This window comes from Channa argus, chromosome 5 (assembly GCF_033026475.1).
Source record: "Channa argus isolate prfri chromosome 5, Channa argus male v1.0, whole genome shotgun sequence".
Lineage (NCBI taxonomy): Eukaryota > Metazoa > Chordata > Actinopteri > Anabantiformes > Channidae > Channa > Channa argus.
In genome coordinates, this window is record NC_090201.1 from 955,584 (window position 1) to 979,328 (window position 23,745).

At 40.3% G+C, this 23,745-nt stretch overlaps 1 protein-coding gene across 2 annotated transcripts; it reads right to left on the reverse strand.

Annotated features, from left to right (window-relative positions):
• Positions 1-785: 785 nt before the first annotated feature.
• Positions 786-12,369, reverse strand: cldn19 (claudin 19). Of its 2 annotated transcripts, none has more exons than XM_067505088.1 (5): positions 11,646-12,369; positions 6,970-7,134; positions 6,540-6,624; positions 5,090-5,236; positions 786-1,746 (listed from the first exon to the last, which is right to left on the reverse strand). In XM_067505088.1, exons 1-5 carry the CDS (start codon positions 11,866-11,868, stop codon positions 1,698-1,700), a joined length of 669 nt encoding a protein of 222 aa, XP_067361189.1. In that variant the 5' UTR covers positions 11,869-12,369; the 3' UTR covers positions 786-1,697. The 2 variants fall into 2 exon arrangements, with proteins under 2 accessions (XP_067361189.1, XP_067361190.1); XM_067505089.1 differs by having other exon boundaries at positions 786-2,290; positions 11,646-12,368.
• Between the last annotated feature and the right edge of the window lie 11,376 nt (positions 12,370-23,745).

Consider the following 23,745-nt stretch of genomic DNA (forward strand, 5'->3'; position numbering starts at 1 on the left):
ACCGTAATATGTGGGCTGACCTGGATTCTTGTACTGAAGTGCTAGTACAAAATTTCAAAGGTGAAAAATATGGCAAATGTTGCAGTAGATAATAAAAACTGAACATGTTCCTAAAGAAACTTGGTGTGAAACCAAAACATATCAGCAGATATTAACCTCTTTATGCACAGACCGTGGGTTATTCTGTAATAAACATTTATTAGTTCATTAGATTTTTTTTTTTTTCTGCATCTGCAAAAGTGCAGTACCACCTCTGGTGATTGGTATTAAAGAGTAAAAAACATTTGTTGGTAAATGTGGATTCTGCTTCGAGTCCTGATTATTGGCTACGTAGCTGCAAAGTGAAGTTAGCAGTATTGAAGTGAGGTCTAAATTTACTGCATCAGTGCAAAACTGATGAGACAAATAATTTTGAGACATGTACTGTACACTATGCTGTTGTGGGGAATTTTAATGGGACATTAACTATAAAATTATGTTTTCTAACGGTCTCCCTTTGTAGGACATAACGTTTTTGAAGTTCAAAAAACTGTGTCCCCGCAGATTGAAACTAACACAAGAATTTTCAAGCCTTGTTGTCAGTTGAAAGGTGGTGAGCAATTTGACTTTGTGAGTCCAGTCCAGTGGAGCAGAAGTGAAATTCCACGTCTGCAATTATTGAACAACAGGGTGCAAAAGAAGTATTTGAGCTGGAAACGGAGGAACAAGTGGGGAGAGTGGGCGAGAAGTCAGGCAAGGGTGAAGAGTTAGGAAACAACTGATAAAACACTGACTCAAAGCCAGAACCATTTTGATGTCCGTGTTTGCTTTATTCTAAAAGAAACAGACAAACAGATACTCTAAATGAGATGATACACAACATGAAAGGTAAATATTAGAGAAAGGAATGACATTGTAAATGAATGCGGGGCATCAGAAGGGCATTTGAACACTCAGTGAGCTGCTGTTCCTTAGTACAGGAGACGTCACGCAGTACAGTACATCCTTCAGAGCCAGTAAATACTCTGTCATTCACACGAGATCATGGTTGCACTTAACAAAAACTAATGAGCGTACTGGTATATCCTCAATCCAGGCTTCTTGAAAACAGGCACACAGCTCTTTAAAAACAGTCACCTAAGGCACTGTATGGAAGATCTATCACATGTATGACTTTGTTGTTTCATAAGTGGTACTGTAGAGTAGCTTCACATTTAATTTTAGAAATCCAACAATAGAAAAAGGCATAGAGAACCGCTGGCAGACACATCCCTCAGATGGGATGGAAAACTGAAGAATCCATGGAGTCCAAAACATACTTGTGCATGAACATGTGTTATATATAAGGCACTGTAGTAAAACATTATATATGTAGCCAAAAAAAAAAAAAAAAGAGAAAAAACAATAGAATAGGTCATATATTACACCTGGGCATTTTAACATGTTATAGAAAACATACCCTGAACAACTGTCTCTCCCAAAGTCAACAAAACAGACAAGACAAGAATGCCGCCGTTCTCAATGCCCCAACTTTTCCAATAACAATTTTATTCAGAATTTTCCCAAACAATTGCTTTTTCTTCAACAAAAACTCTAATTTATAATGCTGTATGCTGTAATATTTTCTCTAATGGTCTGTCTGTTTTGAATTCCTCAGTGAGAGGGTTTGGTCTGTTGACAGAATCTAAACCATGGCAAGGCCAGAAGACTCTCCCAAACTACAAGTACTGCTCCCTTTTCTCTGGTGGGGTACTTTTAACATTTGGTCTGAAATTCAAAAGGGAGAAAAAGACACGTTTCAGTCAAAGTACAATCACAGCTAAGGAAAACAAAAAACCAAAATCAAGACACACAAATACAACAACACCCAGAGGTCATAGGATATAAATGAAATCATAAGTCAGCACAAACAAACCACAAAACTCATTAAATTGCAGCCGATAATGGGGCAGGGGGGTTGGGGGGGGTTGGGGAGGCATAGTAAAGGGGTTGCAGGTTGAAATGGAGGCAGCCACCACACTTCTTAGAGAGAAGGTCTGATCGCATTTCCTTTAAGTGTCCATATTTACAGTAAAGGCTCAGAAGGTGAAGGAATTGGAGTGACAGTACAACTTGGTTCCCATTAAAACTGATGAGGTGCAGACGCATTATTGAAGAAAGGGAAACATTCTATTGTAAGTTCTTATTTGGGTTCTACGAGGAAACAGGAAGAAAGGAGGGGAAAAGACAGTAGTTGGACAGTCGGACAGTCCTCGATAAAAAGGCGGGGGCTGATCAGTCAGGGAAACTAGTTTCACTCAACAACTCTGCCCTGAATTAAAGGAGAGAAGAAGACAGCCAAAGAAGAACAGGATTAGAGGACATGAGGAGAAATAAGAGACACATCAGACCTGTCAGATTCTTACCACAGCTATGAAGTGTTAGGAAAGGCAGTGGAATTCTTCGTGACTGGAGAGACGTTAGCACAGCTAGCCAGTCATTGAAACATGTAAGTGATTAAACGCAAGTGAACGTTAGCAAAGACGAGCTAATTAAAGGTTAAATTAAAGTAGCTCACTCATATTAGCGGGAAGTTGATCAGATCGTTTTAAGGAGGATTTAGGAGTTTTGGGGGTTAGAGCTCAACAAGAAACTTGGTCTGAACTAAGCTAGGTGTTAGCTTAGCTTAGCACAACAAATTTCCACCTAGCAGCATTTCGACAGCTCAAGAATAAAGCTGTCACATTATGTTCGTATTTTACCTCAAGACAGGCCAAAGCTGGCAGGTTTCATTCATGTTCATTCTATGCTAAGCTACTAATATGTAGCTTCAAGTTTAACAAACAGATAATAGAGTGCTATCAATCTCTGTAATTCCCAATATATTGCACTATTCTGTCATATGTTGTGTATTTTACTTTATGTTTCAACCTAGATTTACAGGTAGTTCTATTAAACATGTTGTTGAGCAATTCCTTTTGAAAGCACAGCTGCTTCTGACAGACCCCGTGACGCCTGACATCCCCTTTTAGGTAAAGGGCCCAGGGAATTACAATTCCCCCCGATCGGTGAATAATTACAGCCCCCCACAGACAAGTGTCTACCAAGAAGGAACGCTATAAAAGTGGGAAATGGGGGAACTGGGATTAATTCTAAGAAAAGTTAAAGGCTTTACTATCAGGAACGGTGAAGGACCAGCTCTTTTGGAAACACAAATGAGAGCAAAGTGATATGAAAGCAATGTGGGGAAAAGGTTTAAATTGCCGTACATGTTTACGGTGATTAATCCCCAGGGAGTAGTGGATTTCAGAAAGCTTATGGTCAGTTTACAGCTAACTGTGCTGTACGTTATTTATTATTAACTCATTGTTAAGCTTAGTGTTATATTATGGTCACACAAATGTGTACGATCATGTCTTAGCTTATGATCCAGATTAAGATTAGATTTATTACAGTACATGAAAAACCTAATATCGTAGGCTTTGGATTGGTTATAGCTCTCTTAACAATAGTGGTAGAACATTGATAATACTGTATGTGAGAACCTCCTCTTTCTTAGTGATAAGTAAAATGGTGAACTGATCATTAACAGCATCCATATTCAGTACAAACCAAGCAGACACCTTTCGCTTACACTTCACCTCCACTTCTGCAGTTTGCAGATGATTGTACCTTATTTTCAAGTGAGGAGCTTCAGCTGTTAACAAAAAGGATGCCTGTGGCCGAGATTACACAGAGCACTACATACACCTGCTTGTTGGTTTTTGTGTAAATGATGTTGTAATTATTACTATATTTAGAGACCCTGTACAAAAACAAGGTCATGCAATGAGAAAAGATGGGCTCTCTTCTTTTAAAGGGTAACAATTGGGATCCATGGCTCTGGGGGAGCCCCTCCCCCAAATAAACAGCTTCCTGTCATTAGTCCTCCTCATTTTGTCTTTTATTCCTGGTGACCAGAAAGATTACGCGGATTTCATTGCAGGGCCATACTAGTAGCTACACATTGGAAAGGCCCCATCAGGAGGTTTTGTGGCAGCCGTTGTTCTTTGTATAATGTCCTCATGAGAGGTTTACGTGGGTTTTCTACTGAAGTTGTCTTTGCCTTTTGTCCTCTATTTACCTGCAGCTGTGCTTTACGTCTGGTGCAGGTGAAATCAGTGTCCTTGGTGATCATGACCCTAACTGACCCATTTTCCCAGGTGAGACTGTACAAGCCAACTTCTGTATCTCCCACAACAGCAGAGGAGCTGCTCTGTAATGTTTCCACACTTTTATATAGTGGTTTGTTTGCTCCCTTTACACAACCTAACTACACCATTAGAGTGTGAATACACATAGCAATATGGAGGCAAAACACAGAGGCAGCTCCAAGCAGAAGGCATAGGACATGCTAATCCAAGTTCATTGAGTTTTGCAGCATTTAGCAGATATCCAGTCTCTATAGATATCTGCTGTGATCCTAAGTATTGCCTTTAGATTTACTGTTCTAACCAAACATATATATATTTGGTTTCCTTCAACTCTCTGGAAAATAGGTGACTTACACACACAGACAAGATCAGAAGCCTGGGCAAGAAGCAGTTGTCATTCCTTGTCAGTGACTTGAAAAAACAAATTGCCACCATCTTTGTGGGTTTTTTTTTTTTTTTGGTGCTGGCCGATATGTCAGATAACTCCAGTCCAGTTGGAGCCGAGGATGTAAATTTAAAGTTCAACTCAACACACCCCCCAGATCTACATATTTGCCAGATCCCGGCCACAGCCAACTTGTATCCATGTGTGTGAATGCAGATTATTGTTTTGGGTCAGATCTAAACATGTTCAATAGTTTATGAAATAATAACATCAAGACACATGAAAGGTTCTATTGACAGTACATGCTAATCAGTAAATAGAGAAGCTGAATGACATGGAATGTGTAGGTTGTCAGTTCACAAATAATTTAAGTTTGCAGCTTCTTTAGCCACAAACGGATGTTGTAAACATATGAGGACTTGTGAATGTCAGTGTATGATAGTCTTTAGGTTTTATTTTAGCAGGCAGAATCTGTGTAAAAGGGGGTGGTACCAAGCGTGTCCTCTGCTCTCTGTTTGGGTGGCTGCTGGAAGGGGGAAGGGTTTACACGTACTCCCTGGCTGTGGAAGGCTGTGATTGACGGTAGTACTGCTGTCCTCGTATGTCTTCTTTAGAGCAGGAGCAGCACAGCAAGGAGCCACCCAGTACTGTCAGGCTGGCCGCCGCCCAGCCCACAAACAGGGCCGAGCCAAACTCATACCTGCACGGAAAATGGGGGAGAAAATGTCATTTGCATCATGAATTCGCTGAGACCTAAAGCAGTTGTTTGAAAAAAAAGCAGAGGCCTAAAAATCCTTAATTTAACACTATAAATTTATAATACTATTTATAATACTATCACATGGAAAACATGGCAACTATTAAACCAGTCACTACACACTTTCTGTGGTTAAGCCAACTGTAATAAGGGGCATCATCTGAAAGTAATTTGGATTGAGCCAAGTTATTTTGATACCTACACCACAAATTAAAAAAGTTAACAGTTACAGACATTAGCTCCCCAAGTTCAAGCAACTGTAGACACCAAGTTACAATTTTGGAGACTCGGCTGCAGTGAAAGATTTGTTATAATGTGTGTTGTACTGACACTAAAGCCTCTAGCGTTCCTTTCCACTACAAGGAGTCACTGGTTGTCTCTGGGATATCAAGACATGGATGGCAATTTCTTCCTCAAGATGTAAAAAATCATACGTAGCCAGCCTTGGTTTTTTTTTTTTTTGGTGACTGGTGTTCTGTGATCAGTTCCATTTTCCACCTCTCTAAGTCTTTTTTGCTACAGTGACTCAAACAAATGTGACACAGTTGCCAACAACTCCCCCAACCTTAACATCCATATTGTTTGTCCCTAACCTCTCATACCAGTTGGACCATTGAACCAGCGCTCCTCACATAGGGATACGGGCACTACAATAACAGATACCCCTGCGTAAAATGGTACCAAAAGTTTCACACTATTTTTGCCTTAAACAGTCAAAAACACGAAGAACTGAAACATAGCAATTTGGTTAAGGTTATGCACAAAGAAATTAGTGTTGAGTAATGTTAAATTACTGATGTCTCACATAACTGACATCTCATGACGGACATCTTCTTACAACTAAGCACTTGTTTTACACTGGACTCAAAATTCACTACAGCTTTTTTGGCATCGCCCCACAGTAAAACGTTTATGCTGGTCATTTACCTAGTAATTTATTAGAGGATGATGTCCTCATTAGATACAGAACAATATTTCAAATGAAGCTGGTAGTGATAGCAGATTTACCATCAAGCACAATTTCTTTGACTGACGGTAAATCTTAATTTATAGCTCCCATATTACATTATTAGTCATACTTCACCTTAGACTTTGATATCATATTTTTTTTACTGCATTGAAAAACTACAATATTCTGGTCTTAAGTAAAGTAATACAAAAAACTATAATCTCCTATGTGACTTTAGATGAAGTTTTGCACTTGCTCAAGAAAGGAGTTCAGCGTCAGTTGATGTATAAACAGTACCTGGCATTGGGCGGTGTATTGGGGTTAAAGAACTGATAGGACACCTGAGTGGCATACCAGGACACAGACACCAATGTACATAGACCTGTGGAGAGGGAAAAGATTCATAAGAGTTTATTATTTCTTCTCTCCCAATGAATCGCTAACACTAATGTTGTATCTACCACAGAAGAAAAATGAATTGGGGAAGCCTTGCTTAGATAATAGTCTCCTCTGGGCTTATGGTAATGTCTGAGGTCAACAACTAATGCCTCTAAACTGACCACTTCCTGTTTACAGCAGGAACTCTAATTACCCAGAAGACTCCTGGTGAGAGATTGCGGCGAGAAAAATGTCAAACCACTCATACTAAATGACCTGATTGCAGCAGATGATGGAGAATAATTGGTAAACTAAGCAAAGCCTTAACGGAACACAGTAGAAGTCACACCTGCGAGCAGGAAAAGAGCCCCTCCGGTCACAGCGATGCGGGTCTTGGTGACTGGGTTGTTATCTCCCACCTTAGTGCACTTCATGCCCACCACGCTGACGATGATGCCAATAAAGCCCAGCAGTACTGATACCACCATAAGTGCCCGGCATGTCTGGATGTGGACTAGATAAAGGAAGAGGAAAGGAGGAGGCATGGCCCGCACAGGGGAGCACAGCGTGGTGAATCATTCAATAGATGAGAAGAAAGATAGGGGGAGGAAAAAAAAAAGAAAGCAGTTGAGAGGTCTTCCAGTCCATAACTTGGAATAAACACAGACATTTCTTGACATAAAAGTGATAATTATAAGGGAATTAAGCTACATAAGCCGCGCAGGATTGATGGGAGACCACATGCGTTTACGACAGAAAGCTCATTAGGGAGAGTCCAGCACTGTCCTACTTTCCAAAGCGGGGTAATTCTAACTTTATGTTGTCCAGAGGTGACTTTCTTGGCCAAGCTTTTGGGACCTTAAATTATCTTTCAAATCCTCTCCAGACCCTTCCACTGTGGTTTTGCCTCCTCAAAAATGTATTGTACTACCCACACAGGCCTCAGCAAAAACATAACTTAGTGGGAGGAACATATTTACACATATTTACACACACTTGCGAGAACACAATATCTACACACAGCACTACTGTAGGTTGAATACACATGAGATACACAGCTCTCTCACACAAAGCAGCTGTAGGACGGCCTGCTTTACATGTTTCACACAGTGGGATTAATGTGACTTTTGTCACAAAGTAAGATTGTTTTTATGGGGCAGTCACAACAGTGATCGGACACTACTGAAAACAGCCGTGCGAAAGCAGTATAATGATACTGTCAAAATACTGGCAAAAAGGGGTTTGGAGAAATCGTACCACCAATCGGAAACATGCAAATTCCAATTCCCTAACTCTGATATCTTAAAGATCTGACAATAGGGTACTTAACATATTTAAATTAACATCCCACTTAACATACCGGAGGTTTTTGGACGGGTTTAGCAGCCAAGACCATGTCCATAAACCTCAAATAACAATGACTTGTTTACCAGTGTTTATGTACCACAAGACAGAACAAGCAGTACAAGTACAACAAAGCATTGAACAGTCTGAAGCAGAAAAACAAAGGCAGTGCTGAGTACTCTTTACTTCCCTTCAATAAATGTGTGAAAGAGTTTATTTGTCAACTAACTTTCCCGTGTCCAAGTTGAAAAATGACATTTCAAGTTTATGTTAAAAAATTTATAAACTAACATTTTCCTCAAGTTCTTTTATCCATATTTCATCCCTAACTAAGACAGAATAGGATAGATTTTTCAATGTTATCTCGATCCTCAAAATCCTGAAAAAAAAAATTAATTTGTGAACCTTATTTTTTAGTCAAACTACAGTTTAGAGGATCATTTCACTCTAAACTACATTGGAAATTAGAAAAGGAAAGAATGTGTCACAATAAAATACCTTCAAAAAGCAACAGCATGAACAGGAACCTAAAGTTACCATTTTTCATTGTGGCAGAAATACACACCCCATCATTCATAGTGCGGCACTGAAGTAGCATTTCTGAAGCTGATCAGAAGGGACTTATGTGGATGGAACAATCTTTGAAGTCTGATTTATGGCTCCAGAGCACCTTTTGATGGATTGTCTGGATGGTTCTCAACAGAGAGGGGTTTGATTTTTTTCCCTTCTTTCATCTACTCTGTACATTCCTCTTTTCTTCTGATATGTGTGGGGGGTTAAGGCCTGTTCTAAATGACACCGCTCTGACCGGCTTCAGTCGGTGACAAACCAGAAGGGCATTTGGGGGGTCTTTGGGGTGAAGGAGAGTCTAAAAGGGAAGGAGGGAGGTGAGGGTGGGCTGGCTCACCCACTCGGCCCTCTCTATCCAGTGCCAAGGTTGGCAGTGCCAGCCACAAGCTTTCAGTGAGTGCGTGTGCTTGCCGGTGTGCGCGTAGGCACAGTGAGATCCCATTGTGAAGTCACTAGTGACTCTTTCATACGTAATATCTGTTTTCCCACTCTCTACTAACTATAAGACTACACTCACATTTGACAGCGCTAGTCCCTTTGCAGTCTGTTGTCAACAATCTCAAAGCATGTACTCACTTTACTCAACCGTCTTACTAATATTACTTTACTGTATTTGGAAAAAAAACATTAATTTTAAGTTAGTAGGTTCACTTTTAAGTGTTGCCACTTATGCCAACTCATCCAGACCAAACTCCTAAAACTAACTCATGACACTGCAGATACACGTCAGATGCAGATACTTTCAAGCATTAAACAAGAAGAATTTTTCTTATTGCCAAGAAAGGGATAAAAAGTTAAAACCAACACTTGATTCATCCTACTGAGTGCAATTAGTCTGATATACAATAAGTTGTTCCTCTGTTCCACAGAGCTCCATTATTGTCCATACACAGATTAGTGAGCAGATTAAAACAACTATAATCTTGGCTTTTTTTTCTGTTTTTTTTTACTTATCAGTGTTTTCTACAATCCCTGTAAAGATTCTAAATCCAAAAATGATTTGCCTCTACTCATCTGTGGTCTGCAACATGGATTAGCTTGTTCGTTTGTGCGGTAGATGTCCCCTGTTGTCTAAAATCAATCAAAAAAGCCCACGTCTCCATTTGCTGACGTGTTTCTTCATTGTCTGAATTGCCTCTATACAAAGTTGTAGAAAATCCGACAATGTGAGGAAACATTTTTTAAATATGTCTCCAACAGTGTTGCCCACTGGAGCCTAAGTAAAAGTAATATAGTGTTAGTTTTAGTGTAAAATATGATACTTTTTGTAAGTTCTTCTTTAACATTTCTGGGGCGGGTCAAAGTGTCTCTATTGCTCAGATGTATCTGCTTTTCAAGAACTGTCCTTTTCAGCACCACCAATCTCACTCATCTGACAATAACAGCCACTAACAGCTGTCCCAGCTGTATTTTCTCCTGACCCTTGTCTCCTTTTTGAACAGAATGTTCAGTTAACCTGCAGCTGATCCAGCAGTTTCCACCACGGTCGCTTGACCACATCAGTGGAGAACTGCACAGTCTGGTGAACAATTATACCCACCATCACATGCTGCATCCTGCTGCGAATGTAAGCTGGGAGGAGAGTTTTTTAGACCAAACCAAGACGAGAAGGGTGTTTAATCAGGGTACAGACCTGCAGTGCCTTTTCTGATCTTGGAGACGTTTGGAAGCTTAATTGCTCCGTTTCGCAATCTGTCTGGAGCAACAGCTGAATAATTCAATCAAGAATTCTTGGTTTAAAATTTTCAGCTCAGTGTTCATTCAGAATTAACATATGGTTAACTCTTTGGAAACATTTCCTTCAGTGTTTGTCTTGCACTGATTGGTGTGTGTGGACAAATAGAACAATGTGCGCGTGTGGGGAAGACAGAACACATTCTGGGAATATCTCTGGTGTTTGGCTCAACACTGCCCCTTTCTTCTCCTAACAGCCTCTATTCATCCACAAGGACAATAACACTGTTCTCATTGCTGCAATGAACCAAAGGAGATGGGAGATCAGTTCAGGGCACCCCATCACACAGCGTGCCACAGAAAGTGTTTGGATACAATGACTTACCAAGACACCAAAATGTTTGCAAAGTGCCTTGTTTGTTGCTCCAAGACAAAGTGTGCGACAGCATTAATCATAAGCACATTGGCCTCGAACCGCAGAGAAAAACAGACAAACTACAAAGTACTCAATTGTTTAGTGAAAATAACTTTTGACCAAGACCCCCCCCCCCCGTAGGGTTTCATTAGAATCTCTAATAGGATGATTTAAGCAGACAGGAGATGGATGGTTTCATACAGTATAATCTGTGTGCCATTAATTATGAGTCACTAGATCCTGCTTACAGATTGGCGATGACAGGGGGCTCATAATCAGGTTTGAATCCCACATTCCTCACCACCTCCCACTCCTCCTTACACATTACGTTTCGTGATGTTTTGGAGTTTTAAGACCCAATTGAACTTCATTAAAGAGGCAAACAGCAGTGTTTAAAGTGAGATTTACTGCTTCTAATGCATCGCAGTTACAGAGACCCATTGGGGATTTGTTTTCCTTCTGTTTTGCTGCTGCCTCACAAATGTAGGCAAATTAATGCTAGCAACAACAACTGTTGCCATTTGTATTACAACATTTTTGTCATCCTGCCAGATGAAAACTGACCCAGAACTGCATTATCAAAAAGGCTAATTTAAAAGAGAATTAAATGAGAGCAGTCATGAAAGAAATTTGAGAATGTGAGAATAAAGTGGGAAGCAGAGACAGTCATTAAGGATTAAAGAAACCTTTCTTAGTGATGCATTAAGGGCAGATTATTGGCTTACTTGAGTTTTAATTGTGCCTTTCCATCATTTGAGAAATGATCCAATGAATATCACTTAATCAGCTACACAGTTGTCCCATATTCAACCCAATCCCTAAGGAGTTTACATATTTCCTTAATTATATTATACTTCAAATAAAATATTCTCATCAACACTCATCAACTTTAAAAAAGAAAAATCGTATAATCATATAATGATCATATAATCCGTGTACCAAATAGAATTTCAATAAAAACTTCTGATCGGGGAGGACCACAAGTTGTGAGTGTCAGAACCAAACTCAAACATCGTACTCACTGTCCAGCGAGAGCATGGAGTCAAAGATCTTGCACTGCACCTGTCCTGTACTCTGTGAGGCACAGCTCATCCACAGCCCCTCGTACAGACCCACGGCTGTGATGATGGCATCGCCAGCATACGAAGACTGCTTCCATTGCGGCAAGGCAGTGGTGGAGATGATGCCGATCCATCCACCCAACGCCAAGAAATAACCCAACAACTGGAGACCTGAATTGGCCATCCTTATCTAGTTCTGTTTTTCTGCTTCTCTCTGAACTTGTTCTTTGTCCCTCTGCAGATCTGTTCAGATGACTTTCTTTAAGCACTCTTTGTGGACACACCTGTAGCAATCCTGTTACTTGTTTCACTTTTCCTTTTACTATCTGGTCCCTCTGTACATGTTCTGCTGCTCTGCTTTAACTCTCATCTGTAGAACTCCCTTCTTTGTCCTCGTCTATAACTCGTGCTTTCTTTTTCTGTCCTTGTCCCAGGCTTGTCTTGGTCCGTTAGCTCAGGGCAGTCCCGTTTGACTCCTTAGTCTTTCTAGGGCTTAGTCAAAGTGAAAGAAAGGCTTTCTGGTGGTCACCGGTTCAGTTCATCAAGCATCGTTGCTGGGCTGCCTCACTCTCTGCATGGCTTCTTCCAATTCTCTCTCTTTCTCTCTCTCTCCCTGCTGCTCACTTACTTTGCCCCCACTACAATCTTTCCATCTGCTACAGGCTCAAGTGTCTCAATGAGGGGTAGCAAAAAAAAAGTAAAAAAAAAAAAAAAACATTAACACAAATGGTCCTCAACAGGCTGATCACAAAGGGATGGGGTAAAGGGCTGGACTGTGATTGGATAAATTGGTGTTGTAGGAACGCCTCCTGGGAGGGAAGTGGGATGGGCTGTTTGGGAAATAAGAACTGTTTCAATAAAGAAAAAGCAATGTGGCTTTGCTCAGAGAGGAAAATAACAAATAAATCCATAATGGCAAGTTCATTACTGACAAATACTCTTTGTACTTCTTGGAAAACAGTTTCAAACCAGGTGAGGACTTTCAATCTGTATCAATTCAATTAAACCCACCAACAAAACTTCAACAGGCTGTTTTAGGTGTCGGATGCACCAATCCCTTAAAAGTTTGCCGCCGCCGCTGCTGGAGGTGTGGAGGAGGTGGTGGTAAAGAGCAACAAACACACGTAAATCAGCATCCAAACAATGCAGAGCTGAAAAGGACGTGTCACACGCAGACAGGCTCTCTAGAAATTATGGGTGGCCGAGGCGAGCCTCCTTCGTTGCCATGGCAACCCTGACAAATGAAGAGAGAGAAACAGAGCATGAGCGAGAGTTCACCCGTCTGTACATCCTTACGAGCAGCAAACGCAGACACACTCCGGCCTTTTGTGTGTGTGGAGAGCAGAGGAAACCTGCTTTCCCACAGTTGCACAGTTTCCTTCAACTCATCTCATTAATAAGCATTAAGTTGCCTCAATAATTGTATTCTGCCAATTAGGCTGTCGACACATCTACTCTGAGAGATATGGTTGTTTTCTCACATCTGTAAGAGACATGTCTCACCCCCACCTATCAAACACACACACACACACACACACACACACACTCTGACTATACAAACATGTTCTTGCCTATACTCTCACGAGTGTCTTCAAGAGACTTTGGGTATATAAAATGCGACATGCATTAGAAAATAATGAAAAAAGTCAAAAGGTAAGATATTATTCATGCTTTTCTAAATTGTCTCTTCACATGTGTTTCTTATCACTACTGTCTAACCTTTCTAACATTTCCTACTAAAGTAGCCCTGAACTTGAACCTCAGTGTGATCTCACCAGCACATGTGAGCATGCATCACACACACACACACACACACACACACACACACACACACACACACACACACAAGTGGATAGATAGAGCAATACTAACCTTGGCTGTCTAATCTTGGCTTAAACCCACCCTGTTTTTTCTTTTTGTGAAATTTCTCAACTACATTTTTTAAAGTTTTAATTGTTAAGGATATTTTTCATGTGTGATCAAAGCCTTGTGTTCACTTTTGCAGTGTCTAATGAGGAGCTTGACATGTAGCGTTGGTTCTAATCTGGAGCACAGAGGTCAAATGAGCCTGAGAAGCGAGAAAAAGTTAAAGTGACTCAAAACATTGCCTAATGGTTAAAGGGGTGGTAGCTTTAACAGGGTATCGCTCTTCTGATTTTGAATCATAATAACATACAGTACTGCCCTGTTTGGTAGTAAAGTGGTAACAAGTTCAATTTAATAAATAAAAACGTTTTAAACCTAGAAGACAAAATGTTTAGTGTTGCCTTTGAAATATATGTTCTTCAAACATAAATGATTTGATCACTTCACATTGTTTTTAGTGCAATTTAAAATGATATGATTATCCATTCATCCATTTTCTCTAATCCTGTTAATGGGAGCTGGATCAAATCCTAGCTGTCACCAGGAAGAAGTTGCGTGTCTTTCTCATTGCCGACATATAACAATTAATAAAATTAATAATTTTTTTCTAGATTTGTCAGATTTATGGTCAAGGCAACCAAAACTACTTTGATAAGGTTTTAAGCAGGTTCAGATTAACACCTGCTAAATGCAAAATGAGGGTAGATAGTCCCTTTGGTGATAAATGTATGACGACTACCCACCACACTGCAACAACTGGACTTCTGCTCAAACTCTATTTTATTGATACATCCTAACTTGAGGACATTTGTATCAGGTTAACATAGATCGCAGTACCACTACTACTTGTTAAATTAGCTTGTAATGTACTCCCCCACTCCTAACATCTAATTCACACGTAATTCTCAATGTTACTGGTCTAAACATGGTCATGTTGGAGTTTGTACCGCTTAGACAAATGTATTCATTGTTTTTCAGCCATGTCATACAAGCTAGGAAGAATGACCTTTGGGTCAGTATGTGTCAGTCGAAGTTGGAATTACTTTGGTTGGCAATACAGCAAGATTGATTCGCAGCCCAGCATCTTTCCTGGGGGTGATGTTTAAGGGACAGAGACCCAGAAAGTCCAAAATGGAGGAACGTATCGTTCCTAGCTGTGTTACATCATTCACTTTTATTTAATCTCCCATCTTAGATAACTGAATGTTATGTAATATGGTTTGCAGGCACGTAAAAAACAAGAGTCAAAGGCACCAATACATCTTAAGAATAAAGTGTGTGAACTAGTCGTGTTAGTGACTAACAAAGCTAACATTGTTGAACAATGCACAAAAAAACTAAAAGAGCTAATTGATGATGACAATCCATATAATTCACTTCAAAAGAAAAGTTCTTCTTGTTTTAGCTGAACTGAACATGTTTCGCCACTTTCAATTAAGTCATAAAAGGTTACTTAGTTTAAAAACATGTGTAAAAATGTCCAGCACTTTGTGTGACTGTACAAAGTCCATGTACAATTTACCATTACCACCAGTACGGATCCACCCCTTTGTTACTTGCAGCACTTATCACTTTGATATAATTCTGCCCAAACAGGAAACCAACAAATGTGGTTAGCACAGCCTCACACCCACTAACTCACTTAAGGCATCAGGATCCTATCAGATTAGCCACTGTTGTCAGGGTTACCTTGGAACACTTGTGGACATGTAAACTGTACTGGACAAGAGTTATGTAACATACTGTGAAATGCAGGTTGTGGATTTCATTTGGAGAATCACATTGGTATGATTTACTGAACCAGCTTTTCACTTTTATGTCACGTTTTCTAGCAGTCATACATCTGGAATATGATATATTGTTGGTATCACTAGGGATGGGAGCTTGAACATGAGTGAGAAGTATTCCCAGAGACCATGTAGTGCTCTCCAGTTAAGTGTAATTACAGTACGTCAAGCTTTTCCTGTTAATGGGTTTCACCCAGAGAGCCAACACGAGAAGGTGGTGTCTGAATGAATGCTAACTAAGCATAGAAATGAATAATGTATGTCCGTTCCCCGTAGAGAGCTCCTCTGGTCAAGCTCAAGAGCCCCTGAAGAGACTGTTGATGCTGCTCATTGTGGAGTTGAACAGGGCATCTCTTCCCCAAAATAGACGGCAGCGTTGAGTGCTGCAATGCACAAAAACACAACGCTGACGATGTGGACGACAAAAAACGGTTCGAGAGTGGAACATTTAAGGTTATTGTTGTTAACTCATGTCCTAATTGCTTTGATTAACATTTTGGATGTTTAAAGTATAAAACTATGGTGAAAGGTTGATGGGAGCACTTTCCATCAATGCACCAAATAAACACTGTGTAAACTCTTTTCATCCCTCTACTTCCTAAGCTCACTCAGGCTGTATGTACTTTCATGTGTGGCCTCCGTTCAGCTGTTGGGTCAGCTCCTCCTGGCAATGCTGAAGTGTGTGACTGCCTGAGCAGTAATGGAAGGAGTAGGAGACCCTTCCTTTCTCCATCGCCTCCATCCATTTCCCTTGCTGCTTGCTTATCGCCCATCACTTGCCCCTTTTTTATTCTTCCTCTTTCTTCCAGCTCCTCATCGGTGGATGTATGGTTCAGTGGGTGCCATCAGTTACTCCGTCTCTCCATCGTCTCTCCCCACCTCTCACCTCTCTCTCTCTACCCAGATTTTCCAGACCCCTGCCGCACTAAGCTGATCTCAGGAGTCAGCTGAGCTGATCAAAGACTGTAGCCATGTAGTGGCTAACAAGAGGCGAGAGTTCCCAACAACACAGGACCTCCCAGGGCTTTACACCACTATAGACCTACTGTAAGTAGAACCGACGGGAAGGAACACAAGCAGATTATACACCGAGGCTGGGCGACTGTGTGCTGTCTGTGTATATCTACCTCTCGCGTTTGCAGACTGTTTTCCTGAGAAAATATTTTTATTCTTGTGGAGTCTTATCTTAGGTGCAGGGGATGTTTTGCCAGCTTGTTCTAGTGTGTTTAAGTCTGCAGAGAAAGCTACCCTCCATTACCCAGCGTCCCCCCTATGCAGGGTATGCCCAGGTACTTTTTCCCACCACTCTCCTCCCTCTCAGCCCCCTCCCTGGCCTCATTCTTTTCCATGTACCTCTCTTCTCGTCACGTCAACCCTTCAAGTTGCCTCTACGTGCTCTGTGCCTTTATTATCAGTCTAATTAGCTCTAGCAGGCTTCCCCTCCTCTTCCTCCTCCCTTTGTTCCCAGTTTCTTTTTGTCCTTCATGACCCTTTTCCTGTTTTCATTCTTATGCTTTTACACACTGTAGCCCTGCTATATGCCATTGACTGACCCCAGTAGAAATGAAACCGGGCTCATCAGCAATGAATTCCTTTGTACATTAATAAAATACTGAGGATGTTCCATTGAATTCAACAGTTTGTTTAAATGTGGAGTCAACAAAAACTGAGCTATTGTTCTTGTACCAATTAAAACCTGGAGGAAATTTGTTTTAACGTCAATGGATAATCATTACAACAACATTTAGGGGAGGAGTTAAAGTTGCTGCCTCATGGCTATAAGGTCCGGCTGCATTTTCTCTGTGCGGAATTTGCAAGTTCTCCCCGTGATTGCGTGGGTTTTCTCTGGCTACTACGGATTCACCCCACAGTCCAAAGACATGCATGTTAGGTGAATAGGTGAATCTAAATTGGCCATGGGTGCGAATGTGAGTGTGAATGGTTGTCTGTATGTCTTTCTGTGTCAAGGCATAAAAACCATAATAAATTACCTATCACATATTACTGAAGAAGTAATAAGAATACTTTTTTTAACAGTCTCCATGGGAACTTTACTCACATGCTTATAAAAATCAGCTGGTACTGATTTTTTCACAACAAAGAAAACACACTTCAGCAGGTTCGGAGAGCAACAGCAACAGCAGCCTCCGTGCTGCATGTGTGTCTACACAGGAGATGTTAGGGTCCAGCACAAAGTGAAGGTCGCCCACATTTTAGAAGCACTCAGAGCCCAGTACACTATCACTGCCGACATGAATAAACCCAGGCAAATATGCTACATGCTTACACAGTGGGGACGTTAAAAGCCAATTCATTTGTATTTGCTGTAAAAGCAAGACATTTATATTGAAAAATGGCCTGAACATACAGAGTGAAACGCATGATATTTGATTTGCAAACAGATGTTCCAATACTTTTACGCATTTAAAAATGGATTCATTTGATAATAAAGTGCTATCCTCTATTTTATAGAACCATCTGAAGTGTATTCTCATATCCATATTTTGATCTTAAACACAAATGTCTTCAGCATACAGGAAAACCAATGTCTTGCCATTTAATGTATTTAGATGTAGAGTGTTTCCGCTATAATAGAACAGGCATGAACACATGACTGCATGAAAATCTAAATGATTAATTATATTTTCCTGTGGATCCACAATGCCACTGTATTTGTGTCTTGTCTTTTTTTATATGTTGTTTTCCACAATATTCCCAACACCTTTTTATGCTGTACACTTATGAAATTCTATGTGGTCAAACCTTACAATGTCTTCATTTTGAATATATAATTGCCGACCATTTACCATTTACATCGAGGAGACATTACAATTAAATTCATGTAAAATTCACATCCAAAATGTAAAAGTATACAAATATAAAATTACAAATTACAAATACCTAATATAAATATATATTTTTATGGTAAAACACAAGTTATTAAATTAAAGATAATTATTGTAATTTACACTGTAGGGAAAAGAAAGCGGAAAAAATTGTGTTTAAATAATACAATAATTTCTCTGTACAAAAATGGGAAATAAATGTAATTTGTAATTACAGGCAATAAAAGTAGATTTTTAGTTTTGCGTTTTTTTAACTGAAAACTAACTTTCAGTAATTTTAGGACTTTTTCTACCATGTTACCTTAATTTATTCATGTAATAAATCCACGCTGTAGGTCTTGTGTAGGTTTTTGTGGCCCTGTGCAGTCCCCAGTGCCGGATCCTAATGTGCACCCCCCATCACAAAAGAATGGACGATAAGAACTGTGATTGGTCCACTCATCCTCATCCGTCTCCTCTGACATGTGCTCTTTTACTACCTTGTAGTAACGTTCAACATTTAGTAGGACTAACTCGACATTATCAGTTCTGTTTCAATCCCCTTTGTTTGTACCACACCAAAACTAAAAAAGTAAAAAATTAACCACAGTAGTGAAGAAATCTCCCTGAAAACTATTGGTTTGTTAATGTAATTGCAAGTCACACGTATAAATCCGCACGGTGGTGTCGGCCACTTGCTTAGATATCAACTAGCTGCCCCATTACTACAGATTGTCTCCTCGCAAGTCAACAGGCACTTTTGTTAACGGGTGTTTAACCAATGCTGCAGTAAATCATAGCTTCAGTAGTCTTTCGAATCCTAACTGCTCATGTTTAATTACAAAAGTAGGCTAAATTATTTAAAATATATTTACATTTACCTAAATTGCACAAGTAAAAATACTGCACTAAAAAACAATGTTATCCCTTCTGCTGTAACATGCAAAGAAATTTATTACGGCACATTCATGACTAAAGATGCTTTTATAAACGCATCTGCTTTACACTAAGTTATGAAAAGAAATTCTATAAATCATGTTAGCCTGTCACAAAGTCAAGTCTGTAAGATGAAGACAATATAATTTCTAAAATATAATTTTGCGTTGCAAATTACACACTTTGTTTAAAAACAAATAGCCTTATGATGTACATTCGAGCTATACTATAATATCTGAGTTTTAGTTTTTTATCTGCAGTGAAAATCAAACTAAGATCATCCTAAATATCATACAGAAAGAGAACCAAAGCCTATAAAGGACTTATGCTGACATGCGCAAAAGCTTTGGAAAAAGCTAATTGAAACTTAAGTTAACAATTTGTTATTCACACATGTAAAAGTCACATTTAGTTGTATAGTTCATAAATGCATTGCATTTCATCTTCTCATTTAATTTAGGACTAAACTGGTTGTAAATAAAATGACAGGCCTTTGACAAAGTGTGTTGTGAACAGTAACAAAGTGCTCAGTTTTACTTTAACTCCCCCCTTTGTCTCTTATTCTCTCCCATCACAGTCTCCTCATTTTATCCACAACTCAAACATAAATTATCCAAGCTACGCTTCCTCATGTCTTTGTCTTCTTCTGTCATTCCCATCCTGTCTTTTGCTTCTTGGCACCTTATTACCGGCCTCCTCCTGTACCATACAGTAGCTGGAACCAAATCTCTTGCTCCTGCATGTCCAGGCTCTATCCGGTTCCCTGAATTCCTGAAAGCACTGTGTTGTGTGTGTGTGTGTGTGTGTGTGTGTGTGTAGAAGGTTGGGTTATACAGACGTGCTGCTGAGAGGGAGGGTGCCTGAAAAACCTTTATTGTAGCCTAAGGTTCATCCAGGGCTCTGGAAAATATTAAATGTAAGGGGGTCCCCAGAAAAAGACTTTTCTGGTGTGGAGTGGGGCTTCTGAATTCCCATTGCAGCTTAGCAGTACAGCCCTGTATTAGCCCACAGCAGGTCCAAATGAAGTTTGAACAGTTGTGGAGCATAGGTTAAGTTTCAGTTTAAGGGTTTAAAAGCAGATTTTTATGTGTTAGATGAGAAGGCGGAAAAAGGGAAACAAACGTTTGCTAGATTCTCTTGGGAGAGTCTTAAAATAGGTGTATTATAAAATAGGTAAATGTGTAAAACTATCCAGCCTCCCTGAATCTTAATTACGCATATACTACATGTGTGTAACTTGCAACTAGGATCTTATTTTGGTGTTTTGTTTGTTTTTTGTTTGTTTTTTTACATAAAGTCTCTCAGCTACAATCAAACTTTTTCCAAAGAAAAAGCTTATTTTTGGGAACATCCTGACACGGCTACAGCCAAATCCGATAGGGCAACAAAGGCAAGCATCCATTTCACTCTGAACTCTGAACCTGCATGAATTAGCTGATTGTTATTAGCTGTGTCATTCAGGCTATGTGTCAAGTTCAAGCAATGTGGTGACGGGCAAAGGGACATCCAGTCATAATCCTAAAGGAACATGGGAGAACAGGTAATTGTGAGCAGAGAACACTGTGGCATATGCAGCAAGCCTAAGTCACAATTTGTGAAGTGTCACCTGAGTGACAGGGTTATGGTTCGTGTCTGCACGCTGTATGAGAGTGTACACTGTATGCCAGCCCAGCATCAACAGACGGGCAGTGGGAGGCAGTGAAGCAGAGGCCTGAGGGTGAACAGCTGAGGGCAACTATAGAGAGATTAAAAGGGGAATGTGGGGCTTAATCCACTGTTATACTGCAGTCCTCTGAGTCTCCACACACCGAAAGTGCAAAGAAAAGACAAGCATTCCTCCCAGGCCACGCTACACAGCCCACAGAGCAGGGGCTTGCAGACAGCATTCTCCTGCCATCTGGCCTTAACCAAACACTGAACAGCCCCTCGACCCTGATCGGCTCCACCTATTGAACCTTTGCCACCATCTCCGTCTTCACCCTCGACCCTGTGCTCTTGTTCACCACAGGCATGTCACAATCCTATTATTATTACTACTTGGACTTATGATGAGGAACGTAGCGCAGGTGGCAGCAAGCTTCTGAGATACATCTAGAAGCCAAGTCTAGAAGACTACATTTGTCCTGGCTGCTGCTCTGATGCCTAAGCAGTGTGCTGTAGCTTAGTAGGTAAGGCAGTCAGACCACAGGGTCAGTGGTTCGATGCCCAAGTAAAAGTGCTATATAAGCAGCGCTTTTACTACTCAGCTGGCTCAACATTTCATCCTTTGACCTAAATACAATAGTTATGGAAGCAAGTTAGTGCCATTGTTGATAAAGATTTCTACCTTTTTAAATGTAACCACTACTATTAGATCCAGTGGTGAAATCTAAATGAAATTTGTTTTTATTGTTAAGTTATTGTTATTGTTAAGTCCAAAAAACTTAATTTTCCGCATATTTAATTTTAGTGTTTGCAAATGCCATATGTTCAAATATAAACTGCATGAAATGAAAATGTAAAATGAAGTACAGCAACCAAAGAAGAGCAAACTATTCCTTTTTATGAGAACTAAATAAACAATCACCAAAATAGAAAGAGCTCAGCTGAAGAAGCGTAGATTGATGTAAAGCAGCTCCACATTTCAAGTGACAAGGTGTTATAGCCCACTGAGAGCTCTTAGTCCAGTGTTTAGCAACTAGTGTCTACTAAACCTTTCTCACACTCTTTAGCACCTTTTTATTGGCTGCTATTCCAAAAATGTGTCATGTACCTGCTGTCTCGTGAAGGAGAATCTCCCTCTTTGCCTTTCACGTCCCCTTTTTGCTTAAAAATACCTCTGCTACATCCTCTTGCCTGTCCCCTTTCCCTTCCTGACTCCCCCCCCCCCCGTCCACTAACTTTATTTTCCCATCTGTCTCCCATGGCAGTGAGCCAAGACTGGCCGGCCACCCTTCACCATAACAACCAGCAGAGACGTCTTCATTTGATTGGACAAAAGGTGCCTCCAAGAATCACTGCCGTTCACCCTGGGGCCTTGTGGTTGGTAGCCAGCTGCCTACAGCCTCAGAGCTGGAGATTTTGGAGAGGAAGGTACAGGAAGGAAAGGGGGTTGGAAGTTCCCGGATAGAGTAGCTATATATCAATGTGGCGTTTAACCTCCCTGAAATACCCCCTAGCACTGTGAACCTGTTCCCCTTAGAGTAGCTATTGCATTCTCACAGGTTAACATTCAGACATCCCTGTAACCAGCATATTAACCCTATACATACACTGATTACTGGGCCTCTGCTTTCAGTCACAGTGAAACTGCCCATTTGTGTGATGATGGGGAGTGGATGGAATTCATAAAGAATCATCATTTCTACCTCCGGGTTTTATGAGAGCAAATAAAAATGTCATTCGGCCATTAGCGCTGTAGTTTATTCAGGCCCATTAGCTCCTCCACACAGCACTAAACAAACATTCAGGCTAATCTCCTGCCAGAAACATAACTTTATCCAGATCCTGATCTACACTGCAGACTGGCTCTTTCTCATAAATGCACAAAATCTATTATCCAAATGTAGGCCAAGAGGTTGTTTTAACATGTGCTATCAACAGCAAACAAATGGATGGATTTTGAACAAATGTACTTCATAATATTGTTTATATTTGCCACATACAGCCTTTATTGGTAATTATGATCAACTGAAAGACCGTTACACAGAATAAACACTAATAGTTTACTGTATATGATAAAAATACCACGGTTTGACCTACAAGACATGTAGCCACCAATCTATCTATCTATTTATAGATAAACAGATATATAGGTATAGAAAAATTGTACCCGTGGTGGGACAAAGCTGGACTGAAAGACAGCACAGAGGCACTTATCCAGCACAGGAGCAGGCTCTAAGTACAAGATCAATAGAGGCTGGGGTCTTCCATACCAGGCAGGACTCCAGGTGCAGGCTGTGCAAAGATGCCCCTGAGACAATCCAGCACATAACAGCGGGGTCTACGATGCTATCAGGCAGGGCAGACATGGAGCGCCACAGTGTACGGAAACATCTGAAACATTTTTATTTTTGAATGTATACAAGATAGATAGATTTCAGATCGAATTTTTATTGAAGTTAGTATAATTATTGAAGTGACGGAAGTAACGGAAGCTAAATAAATTTGAGAGCCGCTTATATTCACCACCCCTCCCCCCCCCCAAAAAATACAAAAACAACTTTGAATTAAAAAGCTAAAGCATAAAATACCTTGATTTCTTGGATGAACAAACGTATATTAAAAGCAGTTTATGGTTGAAGGGGCTAAAATTACACAGTAATTACATCAGTGGGTGCTGTAGAAAGTATGTTTGGCAAATGTCTGGCAGTAATGTGAATATAACTGTTTTATAATAACTAGATTTGAACAAGGAGAATCTTCAGTAAATGTAAACTGACAGTGAGTCAGAAACAATTATTTGCTCTCCTGGCCCTTAATCAGCAGCCATATCTACAGTATAGACCTGGCATCACTTTACTAGACCTCCACTTCCCTCTCAGCTGTGGTCCCATGCCCAGACCGGTACAACTGTGATCTTAGTCCTATAGGAGAATAAGGAGACAGTTCATGGTGGAGCTGAAGTCATCAGCCAGGGATCCGTCAGAACAGCCACCCAAACAATAA

Coding starts and splice junctions, on each gene's coding strand:
- cldn19 (XM_067505088.1), bottom strand. CDS start 11,868: ATGGCCAATTCAGGTCTCCAGTTGTTGGGTTATTTCTTGGCGTTGGGT. Junction 5,237..6,539: donor AATACACCGCCCAATGCCAG/GTACTGTTTATA, acceptor TTTTCCGTGCAG/GTATGAGTTTGGCTCGGCCC. Junction 1,747..5,089: donor CAGCCTTCCACAGCCAGGGA/GTACGTGTAAAC, acceptor TTTGAATTTCAG/ACCAAATGTTAAAAGTACCC.